Source organism: Callospermophilus lateralis, chromosome 19 (assembly GCF_048772815.1).
Source record: "Callospermophilus lateralis isolate mCalLat2 chromosome 19, mCalLat2.hap1, whole genome shotgun sequence".
Lineage (NCBI taxonomy): Eukaryota > Metazoa > Chordata > Mammalia > Rodentia > Sciuridae > Callospermophilus > Callospermophilus lateralis.
In genome coordinates this window covers 16,463,974-16,474,305 of record NC_135323.1, presented here as the reverse complement: position 1 = coordinate 16,474,305, position 10,332 = coordinate 16,463,974, and the positions used below count along the sequence as shown (strand labels likewise).

Sequence of the window (10,332 nt, the reverse complement as noted above, 5' to 3'; positions counted from 1 at the left end):
GAACCCAGGAGCAGTTCGCTACTGAGCCACACCCCTAGCCCTTCTTATTTTTTATTTTAAGACAGGGTCTCCCTAAGTTGCTTAGGATCTAAACTGCCGAAGCTGGCAGATTGCTGGGATTATAGGTGGGTACCACCACACTTGGCTCCACATTCTTATTACAGCACAACAGATTTCATTCACATACTAGACTCTATGAGTGTTTGAAATCACTTCTGAGATACATAATAACAGAAATACTGGATAGGTTCTGGGAAGAGATCAGGGCCTTGATCATAGAACTCCAAGCAGAGTTTTTTGGAGCCAGTTTTCAGCAGGAATGGAGTACTGCCACTTAAAATGGAGCCTGGGCAGTTACTCACGATTATTCCAAATTCGTAATACAAGTGCTCTTCCAATTGCTTAAGAAAGAAAGCCCGGTGTGGTGGCACATGCCTGTAATCCCAGCAACTTAATAGGCTGAAGCAGGATCCCAAATTCAAGGCCAGCTTCAGCAACTAGTGAGGCCCTAAGCAACTGATCAAGACGTTGTCTCATAATAAAAAATAAAAAGGGCTGGGGATGTGGCTCAGTGGTTAAGCGCCCCTGGGTTCAATCCCTGGTACCAAAAAAATAAACAACAACAACAAAAAACCAATCATTTAATATGCAGAGCAGTAAACTAGGCGTGGTGGTGCTGGGAGACTAAGAAAGATGGTTCACAAAGTAAAAATATAATTAGAACTTATTTCTTTTAACTGTATTTGGTACCTGTTATCCAACATCTCTCTGTCCTTTCTACCCTGACCCCTTCCTTACCTCTAGTGACCTCTATTCTATTCTCTTTCTATGAAATCTACTTTTTTAGTTCCCACCTATGAACGAGAGCATCTGTGACTTTGTGCTTGGCTTATTTCACTTACATGATGTCCTCCAGGCTGCTGCAGAGGACAGGATTTCATTATTTTTATGGCTGAATAATATCCCGTTGTGTATGGATGCCACATTTTCTTTACCTATCTGTTGCTGGACACCAACACTGACTCCATATCTTGGCTATTATGAATAGTACTGCATTGTTTTTACATATTTTTGTTTATTGTCTTTATTTTTATACCAGGATGTAAAACTCTGTGAGAATAGACTGTCTCTCTGGGTTGCTCATTGCTATGGCCTCAATAATAAGCTCATTATAGAGACTCAACGTTTTAGTGAATGAATAAATAGAAATAATTTTATCATAATGGGCTCATACAATACATTTTATTTCAAAGATGATATATTTCATTTTACTTGGAAAAATGAAACTAAAGGCATTTTTGGATTGTTCACCATGGCAGTGTGCTTCAATTTAAATCAATTTCCTTAGGCTCCTAGCTGAGAAATATGTTCAAATTAGCATAAACTTCCCAAATCCACTTACCTCTTTTGGGTTTTTCTTTTTATTTTTTTTTTCTTCCAGTTTTGGGGGTTGAACTCAAGTGTCTGCTATGCATGCTAAACAAGTACTGTCCCATTGAGCTACATCCCCAGCCCTTTTTATCTTATTTTGAGACAGGTGTCACTAAGTTGCTAAGGCTGACCTAGAACTTAGCACCCTTCTACTTTACTCTCCTGAATAGCTAAGATTAATTTACCTTTCTTTCTTTCTTTCTTTCTTTCTTTCTTTCTTTCTTTTTTTTTTTTAAGCTGGGGATTGAACCTAGGGGCACTTAACCACTGAGCCACATCCCATCCCTTTTTATATTTTATTTAGAGACAGGGCCTCACTAAGTTGCTGAGGCTGGCTTTGAACTTGTGATCCTCCTGCCTTGGCCTCCTGAGTTGCTGAGATTACAGGCCTAAGGCCCCGGCTGATTTACCCACTTTTGTTAACAATATTACTTACATGTTGCCTGGCACTTTTTAATGTATATTGTTGTAGCCTATACCTTACATTTATTAGTCATAGTTATGTATTGAAATTCAGTCTCACTTTTTGAACTGTTGCAAACTATTAAATTTAAATGCCTATGGAAGAACTGTGGCATCACAACTTTTAAATAAATATATTTCAGAATTTTAAAAGAAATAAAACCAAATAGCTTTCTTACGTGAAGGACTAGCATTCAAGGGAAGACCGCATACGTGCCATTAGCACTAAGTACTTGGACGGCTGGGCTGCCAGGCTTCAAGGGCGCAGTGCCGCCAGGGGCCGCTAGGGGCCGCTACCGCCGGCGGCGCCAGATAGCGCCGCTCTGTGCGTAGCGGGGACAAAATCTGGGCCTGAGGCTGCGGCGCAGTGCATCCTGGGTCGGCGTAGCCATGGCGGCTCGTGTCCTTTCCTCCTGTGTCCGCCGCCTGTCTGCGGCCTTCGCGCCGCTGCCTCGTGTCCCCGTACCCGCCCTGGCCCGGCCTCTCAGCACCGCTTTGTGTCCCGCGGGGAACCGGACGTGGCCCGGGACTACACACCTGGCCTTAGTGCTCACGCAGGTGACTCGCGGTGACTTTGCCGGGGTTTGGCAGGGGTCAGGGATCCGGTCGCTGGAGGTCAGGGGGTAGCGGGCATCCGGACCGTGCCAGCTGCAAGCAGGTGACCCGGGGGGCCTTGGTTGGCTCCCCAGCCCCGCCGCCGACCGGTGTTTGGTGGGCCCCTGCGGGAGGCCGGCGACTTGGTGATTGCTTTCCGAGCCGAGCACAGACTCCCCCGCACCCGGGTTCCCGCGCCGGCGGCCCCCTCGCCTCGCCGAGCCCCGGACTGAACGGCGGGGTGGTGGAGTGGCAGCGAGGGTTAGTTGAGATAATGCAGGCAGAGCACCTGTTTGGTCAGCCATCAAAGCACTGGTCGCTGTTAGTTGTGGTCACCATGATAAATACCGCCATCACTTTCTAGGGGGAGAGTAAAGATAGGGTGCAGAGAGGCAGCCGCTTGCTTATAGCCTCCTCCAGAGTAGTTCTTTTTCCTGGATTTCTGTCTTAATTTTCCCCACTGGCACCGTTGTTTACCTGTTTTTTGACCTTCTGGAAGTAAGGATAGCGAACAGGTAAAGTAGCTTTCCTATCTGATGAAGTCTTTGTGAGGTTGCAACGCGAGGCAGTGGTTTTCAGCCCTAGCTGAACGCTCAGATCACCTAGGTAACTAGAAAAAAAGAAATCCCTTGACCCTCCTCTCATTCCTCTTATGATTTAGTTCTCTGCAATGAGACCCTGACATGACAGTTCTGTTTTGTTTTTAAGCTCCCCATATGACTCTGAAGTGCATCCAAGATTAAGAACTACTGCTTTAGGGCTGGGGATATAGCTTGGTGGTACAGTGCTTACCTCACATGCACAAGGCCCAGCACCAAAAAACAAAACAAAATTACAGCTTTAAAGACTCCCAAGGTCAAGTTGAGAAACCCCTTTTCAAGCTGATGGGCTTCCTGTAATAGTGGTTTCAATCAGAACTGCATGTTACAATAAAAAATACGGATGCCCAGGCCAAGTCAGAATCTAGAATCAGTGATTCTTTTGTGCAGCTAGTGCTGAGATTCGCTGACAGTGTAATGGATTAATAATTCATTGGGAAGTGTCCTCTTGGCTGTATCAAAAGGTAAATGTCATTTTAAAGTTGGGGGCTAAAAGGGCAGTAGTATAGTTGCTGAGTGTTTGGGTCCTGAGACTGATTTCAGCATAAGGCAAAATATGACATGATTATCCTACAGCATTGATTCTCAAATTTCATTGGGCATACAGGTCACCTGGATTAAAATACAGATTCTGATCCAGTGGGGCTGGGAAGGGGCCTGAGGGGTTTCATTTCCATGGAATTCTCATGAATTCTGCTGCTGGTAGCCCTTGGACCATATTTTGAATAAGCAAGGCTCTTGAAGATAATGTACTGATTCTTCTTGGTTTACATACACAGCAGAGGAACCATTGTATTCATATTTACAAAGTGGTTTTGATTAAGTTCATTCAAAGATATGGACAAACAGTAAAGTTAGGTATTAAGAATGCTGAGGTCACTGGGAAAGAATAATTAGCAAGGTGTGTTGAAGGAATGAGCCTTTCCTCCCACTCTGTCAAGCTGGGTGACTTAATAAATGTGACGGTGAGAGTGGGAAGAGCGGAGGTTGACCCTCAGGTTCCTGGCTAGACTCCTAGACGGCTGGAGGTGTGCAGCCAGAGTTTTGAGACATGTATGAAGTTTATTTCAACAGCTGAGTTTGAGATGTCTGGGCTACTTGGACAAAGCTGTTCAGCGGGCAGGTTGTAGAGCGGGATTTAGTCATTTCTTTAGCTTCCTCTGCATTTCCCTCAGGCAGGGGAGAACCCCAGTGAAATAAGATGGATCCTGATAGAAACTGATCAGTTTGAGTTACTACTCCAGAGGACTCACTCTTCCTGCAAATAGTGCCTTCCCTGATGTCAAGGAGAGGCAATTTCTGTTGCATATAATTGTTAAGTGTAGGTCTTGGGGAAGGTGTTGGCTGTTGGGGAGGTGCTTGCTCATTCTGTAAGCTGAGATCTTGCAATAAGGAACAGTAAGACTCTCCAAGAAGTCATGTGGCTGGACTTGAGGCAAGATTATAGCCATTCTCTGCCTCAGCTTCCTCAACTGTAATGGGGAGTGATAGTTTCAAGTATCTCATAAGGTTACTGTCAGAGCTCAAAGAGATCTTGGGTGTCAAATACTCAGGACGGCACCATAGCCTGATTTAACGATAGGAAATCAATAAAGAATTCAGGCCACAGTGATGCATGCCTATAATCCCAGCCACTCATGAGTCCCAGGCAGGAGGATTACAAGTTCAAGGCCAGCCTCAGCAACCTACTGAGACCCTGTCTGGAAAAATAAAATGGGCTGGGGATGTAGCTAGTGGTAAAGTGCTCCTGGGTTCAATCCCCAGTCCCCAAAAGAAAAAAAGATCAGTAAAGAGACTGAAAGGGAAAAAACAGCATCTAGTATTTTGGGGCATCACCGCAGCGAAGGCATCACAGTGGCAGGTTGTCCTCAACATCCTTCTAGATAACCCTAAGTTGTACCTACTGAGTTGCACATGCCGGGCAGAGGTTAGAGCCCTTTCTTTCACCTCACTGATGCCTCCCAGCAGCTCTGTGAGCATGGTACTGTTGTTTATCCCCATCTTACAGGTAAAGAAACTGAGAAACACAAAGGCTAAGTAACTTGCCAGAGTCCAAATAGCTAAATTTATTATTATTATTATTACTTCTACTGTTATTACTAGTGGTGCTGGGGATTGAACCCAGGGCCTTGTGCATGCAAGCCAAGCACTCTACCAACCGAGCTATATCCCCAACCCCAAACAGCTAAATTTAATTTAATCCCATGGCACCAAACTGGCCTCTGTAAGCACTTCCCAGTGATGCTTGGGTTGATGCTGACACCCAGTGGGTAGCTGTGTACGGACAGCACCTACCAGCTGCTTGCTTTACTTCTGGGCCCTGGGCACTTGGTGGCCTCCCTCTTCTCTTTCCCCCTTTCTTCAGCATTAATTCCTCTTCATATCATTTTTTTCTTAAATTTTTTCATGTTTCTCAGTAGGTTCACAGGGAGTGTCTTGAGTGTACCATGACAGGTCTGTCTTGGGTTATTTTGATTCACACCTGGCTACTAAAGCTGCAGTTGTAGAGGCCCTAGGATATTGGCGAGGCCATGGGGAAACAGGCTGCTCTGTCTGCAGGCCCTAGACGATTTTAGTGGTAGTTAGTCTCACTGAACAGCGATAAACGTCCAAAACCTGAGTGCTGAGCCCAGGAGTCAGAGAGGCTAGGCCTGGCTTTGAGGGGAAATATGCCCATTTTTTTTTCCTTTTATTTTATTTTTTTGTACCATGGATTGAACCCAGGGGCACTTAAGCATTGAGCCACATCCCTAGCCTTTTTTTTTTTTTTAATACCTTTTATTTATTTATTTTTATGTGGTGCTGAGGCTTAAACCCAGCCCCTTGCATGTGCTAGGCAAGCACTCTACCACTGAGCCACAACCCTAGCCACCCCCGCCAACCACCCCCTCCCCAGGCCCATTTTGATGCTGCTTACTGCTAGGGTTTCTGAGACTGTCCAGTATTGTGACTTGGTACCATGGCCACAATTAGAATCAGATGATGTGAGTTCTATATGGTCCTAAAAGCCTTGTGAAAGATACCTGTAGACTTACTTGTGCATTTATTTAGAGGCATTTTGGGTTCACGGCCGTGTTTCCTTCCTGCCTTTGCAGGTTCCAGGGAGAGTTACACAGTTGTGCCGCCAATATAGTGATGTACCCCCTTTGACGTTAGAGGGAATCAAGGACCGTGTTTTGTATGTCCTGAAACTCTATGACAAGATTGATCCAGAAAAGGTAATTGATGGTGGGTTAAATTTCTCTCTTTAGCATATTTAAGCACATGGTATGAAATTCAAAGGTCCTGAAAGGATATTCAGTAAACAGCCTCCCTGGTCCCCAGCCACCCAGCTCCCCTAACATTGGGAGACAGCCAGTGTCACCAGCTTCTGTGTCTTTACGGATATATTCAATACTTATGTAAGTATATATTCTATGTGTTTGTGTGTATCTCTCACCCATTTTTAAAAACAAGTGGGTTTGGGATTGAAATCAGAACTAGAAGGTACATTTAACATATGAGAAACCCTGTCATTCAATTTCCCCACTACCAAAAAAGCCACAAGTGGTAGTATACATTCCTTTTTAAATAACTAAATCTTTTGTATGAGAATACAGCTTATTTGTTTTCTTTCTTTTTTTTTTTTTTTTTTTGGTGGCATTAGCTTTTCACATTCTAGGCACTCTATATGCTATTTTTTATTTTGTGTATGCATATGGTTCTGGGGATTGAACCCAGGGATTCTCTACCACTGAGCTACATCTCCAGCTCTTTTTATTTTTGAGACAGGGTTTTGCTAAGTTGAAGTTGGCCTTGAATTTGCAATCCTCCTGTCTCAGCTTCCTGAATCTCTGGGATTATGGGTGCACACCACTGGGCCCGAAGCCATGTGCTATTCCTAAGGGGAATGTTATATCTAAGGTGCAGGGTCTTAGTTGTCAGTAAGGCAGCAAGAAAACCAAACTCCTTAAGATGTTATTCAGAAGAGTGGCCCCCCCAAAAAAAAGCTGGAGTGTGATGGCACACAACCTGTAATCCCAGTGACTTGGGAGGCCGAGGTGGGATGATCACAGTTGAATCTTGCCAACTTAGCGAGACATTGTCTTAAAATGGCCTGGGGATGTAGCTCAGTGGTAGAGCACTCCTGTGTTCAGTCCCCAGTACCACACACACACACACACACACACACACAGTAAGATAATACAACGTGAGTGCCTTCATTTGCTTTATGTTGTTAACCACTTTAAAACAAAGTCACATAAGGTACCTTTAAGCATAGTGTGTACCTGCCATTGTAGATCAAATACATAATGCTAATTAAGACACCTATTTTTTTAAAAAAGTCTATATGATGATTAAATGCCATTGTATTGCTCTGTTACCTTGGAAGCAAATGCTTTTACAGACTCAATGTTTTGTTTGGTTCCTTTCTTACAGCTTTCGGTAAATTCCCATTTTATGAAAGACCTGGGCTTAGACAGTTTGGACCAAGTGGAGATTATCATGGCCATGGAAGATGAATTTGGTAACACGCACTGGCTTAGTCTTGCATCTGCATATTCTGATTCTTCATTTAGGTGGATTAAACTCAAAGAAATGCTAGAAGCTGGGGGCTGAAATGCCAGAATAGGCCTGAGGGGCTTAGATTCCTAAGACAGGTCCAAGATGAAGGGCAAAAGTTTCACTTGTAGAGACGCTGATGACCCAGCAGCTAGGTAGGCAGAAGTAACAAGTATGCTGAGGACACAGTACACCCTCTGGCTTGGTCTTCATAATGCCTTACGTGCACGGTCCAAATTTTCTTTGTTCGGGACTGTTTGTGTACAAATGAGACATTTATAAAGCTCTTTGCTAATTTCTGAGTAAGAATTGCTTCAATTCAGGAAGCAAAGGGACTTCTGTGCCATTCTGCAGAGCAGGCCTTGGTTAAAATTCCTCACCGGTTGACTCGAGGTATGATCTAATTTTCTAGTGGCTGAGTACTGGGTCTGGATTGAGCATTGCATCCCTCAAAGCCCTTTTCCTTGGCTATAAAATGAGGGTGACAATAGTAGACATCTCAAGATTGGGATTGCTGTGAGAATCAGAGATTGTGTGTAAAGTACTCTGCCTAATATTTGGACTAAAGTGAGCACTTTGTAAATTGTAACTATCAAAACCCAAACATTCATAAAAAGGAGTGAAGAACATAATACTTCATGAGTTAACCTTGAGGACAGTGTAGGTGGAGGAAGCCAGATACAGCGGACTACACACTGCATGATTCCATGAGACAGTAGATCAGTTGCTGGGGCAGGGATAATGGGAAGTGACTGCTGACTGAAGGGCACTTGGTTTTATTTTAGGGGTGATAAAAATGTTCTGAAGAAATTAGATTGATGAGATTAATTCTTATGGAATTAGATAATAGTGATAGCTATACAGACTTGTGAATACACTAAAAACCATTGAGTTGTATATGTGAAGAGGAGGAGTTTTCTGTTAATCTAATTCTGTCCTTAAAACCACCACCACAACAAAACCCCTTTAGATTCAACGTGGGCATATAGTCTAAAACCTCACGGGCTGGCATCCTAAATGGGATTCAAAATTGCTGGAGAATTTTGGTAGTTTTAGGTGCTTTCAGTTCTAAAGGATTTGCTTTTTCTACATTCACACATTGTTTTAATTTTTTTCATTTTAGGGTTTGAAATTCCTGATATAGATGCAGAAAAGTTAATGTGTCCACAAGAAATTGTTGATTACATTGCAGATAAGAAGGATGTATATGAATAAAATATCAGGTAAAAATGACTTATGAAATGTTGTCCTCCCAAAGAATTTGTCTGGTTCTTCAATAAAGCAAGACTCAAGAAGAAATGAAAGATGGAAATGCTTGCCAGAGATTTTCACTTAAAATGCAGGCTGCTGCTGGGTGTGGTGTCACATGCCTGTAGTCCTAGTGATCTGGGAGGGTAAGGAAGGAGGGTCGCAAGTTCAAGGCCAGCCTTGGCAACTTAGCAAGACCCTGTCTTGAGATGAAAAGGGATGAGGATGTAGGTTAATGATAGAGCACCCCTGGGTTCAATCCCCAGTATAGAAAATAAACAAACGAACAAATTAGCAGGCTACTTTCATTTACCTGCCATTCAAAAAGCATCATACTAGTGATGACCTTTTTTCCTCAAGAGGTTGAGAGCAGTCATTCCTGGATGGATTCACTTGATTGTTGGCCATCCTCATAAAAAGAATCCTGCACAAAACACTGAGCAAGGTAACCCAGAAACAGACCTCTGTCTCCATCAACTGCCCACCCATGGCCTGCCTGCCCTACTGTCCAGGAAGCTAAATGGCCTGGTGGCCTCCTGAGTAAGAGGATGGACTTTGGAGTCAGTAACCCAGATTTTTTGCAGCTGTACCACGTGCTGTCAGCCTGGTGGTCTTGGGCAGGGCTGCTGGGCTGCTGGGCTGCTGGGCTGCGCAGGTTTCCTGACAGGTAAACTGGAGCGAAGGCCCTGCTGGGCCTGTGTGAAGGCAGAGCGAGCAGTGTGTGCTGCTTCCCTGCTGCCTGGTGCAGCAGTCTCCCCGTAAGTGCAAGCTGTTGTTAGTTAGGCTCCAGAGTCATCAGAAGACATTGTAAAGTAAAACACCATATTAGAATCTATAACGTTTAGTTACTCTGGAGTTGGCATCTTCAGTGTCATTCAAGAGTTGGTGACTACACCAGAGACAGATACTGAACTTGCTTTGTCATTGCCAGACCCCTCTTCCTCACCGAGAGAGGACTCGGATGATCCTGGGGAGTGTGTGGACCTGAGAACCCATTCTGGCGTCGTCACTGACCTTGACAGCAGTTCTCCTGGACTTGTATTTAAATTCTCTAAGTGTACTGCCCTTTGAAAATAAATCTATAAAACCAACACTTTTCTTCATCTTCAGTTTTTCAGTGATGTCTATAAAGTGCCTTTATAGATTGAAACTTCCTAATATTTTAAAAGTTTTGTCTGATTTGTCATTGATATTCGTGCCTATCAAAAATACATGGCTTTTCTAGCAGTGTACTTGGAATAAGTTTCCCTCCCCTGCCTCAGTGCCAGGAATGAGTGGTGAAAGGACTTTTTTGCTTCACAGAATTGTTTATCGCTTCCATTAGCTAATGGATGATCATATGTTAGCTGCTGTTGGCATGTGGGAATCGTTTTTCATCTCAATTACTTAAGGATCTTTTTTCAAATAAATAGAATATAAGTTTTGGAGAGTGGGACGTGCTCTTTCTTCCTGGAAG

General features: G+C 43.8%; 1 protein-coding gene across 1 annotated transcript; it reads left to right on the top strand.

Moving 5' to 3' along the window:
• Positions 1 to 2,244: 2,244 nt before the first annotated feature.
• On the top strand, positions 2,245 to 9,967 carry Ndufab1 (NADH:ubiquinone oxidoreductase subunit AB1). The gene is made up of 5 exons (XM_076840552.1): positions 2,245 to 2,451; positions 6,182 to 6,304; positions 7,506 to 7,593; positions 8,752 to 8,851; positions 9,808 to 9,967. Exons 1-4 carry the CDS (start codon positions 2,284 to 2,286, stop codon positions 8,841 to 8,843), a joined length of 471 nt encoding a protein of 156 aa, XP_076696667.1. The 5' UTR covers positions 2,245 to 2,283; the 3' UTR covers positions 8,844 to 8,851; positions 9,808 to 9,967.
• The last annotated feature ends 365 nt before the right edge of the window (positions 9,968 to 10,332 follow it).

What these genes read in the sequence shown, in the direction of transcription:
- Ndufab1 (XM_076840552.1), top strand. Translation starts at nt 2,284, where the DNA reads ATGGCGGCTCGTGTCCTTTCCTCCTGTGTCCGCCGCCTGTCTGCGGCC. An exon ending in TGGCCTTAGTGCTCACGCAG is followed by an intron (nt 2,452 to 6,181) that starts GTGACTCGCGGT and finishes CTGCCTTTGCAG; the next exon opens with GTTCCAGGGAGAGTTACACA. An exon ending in GGCCATGGAAGATGAATTTG is followed by an intron (nt 7,594 to 8,751) that starts GTAACACGCACT and finishes TTTTCATTTTAG; the next exon opens with GGTTTGAAATTCCTGATATA.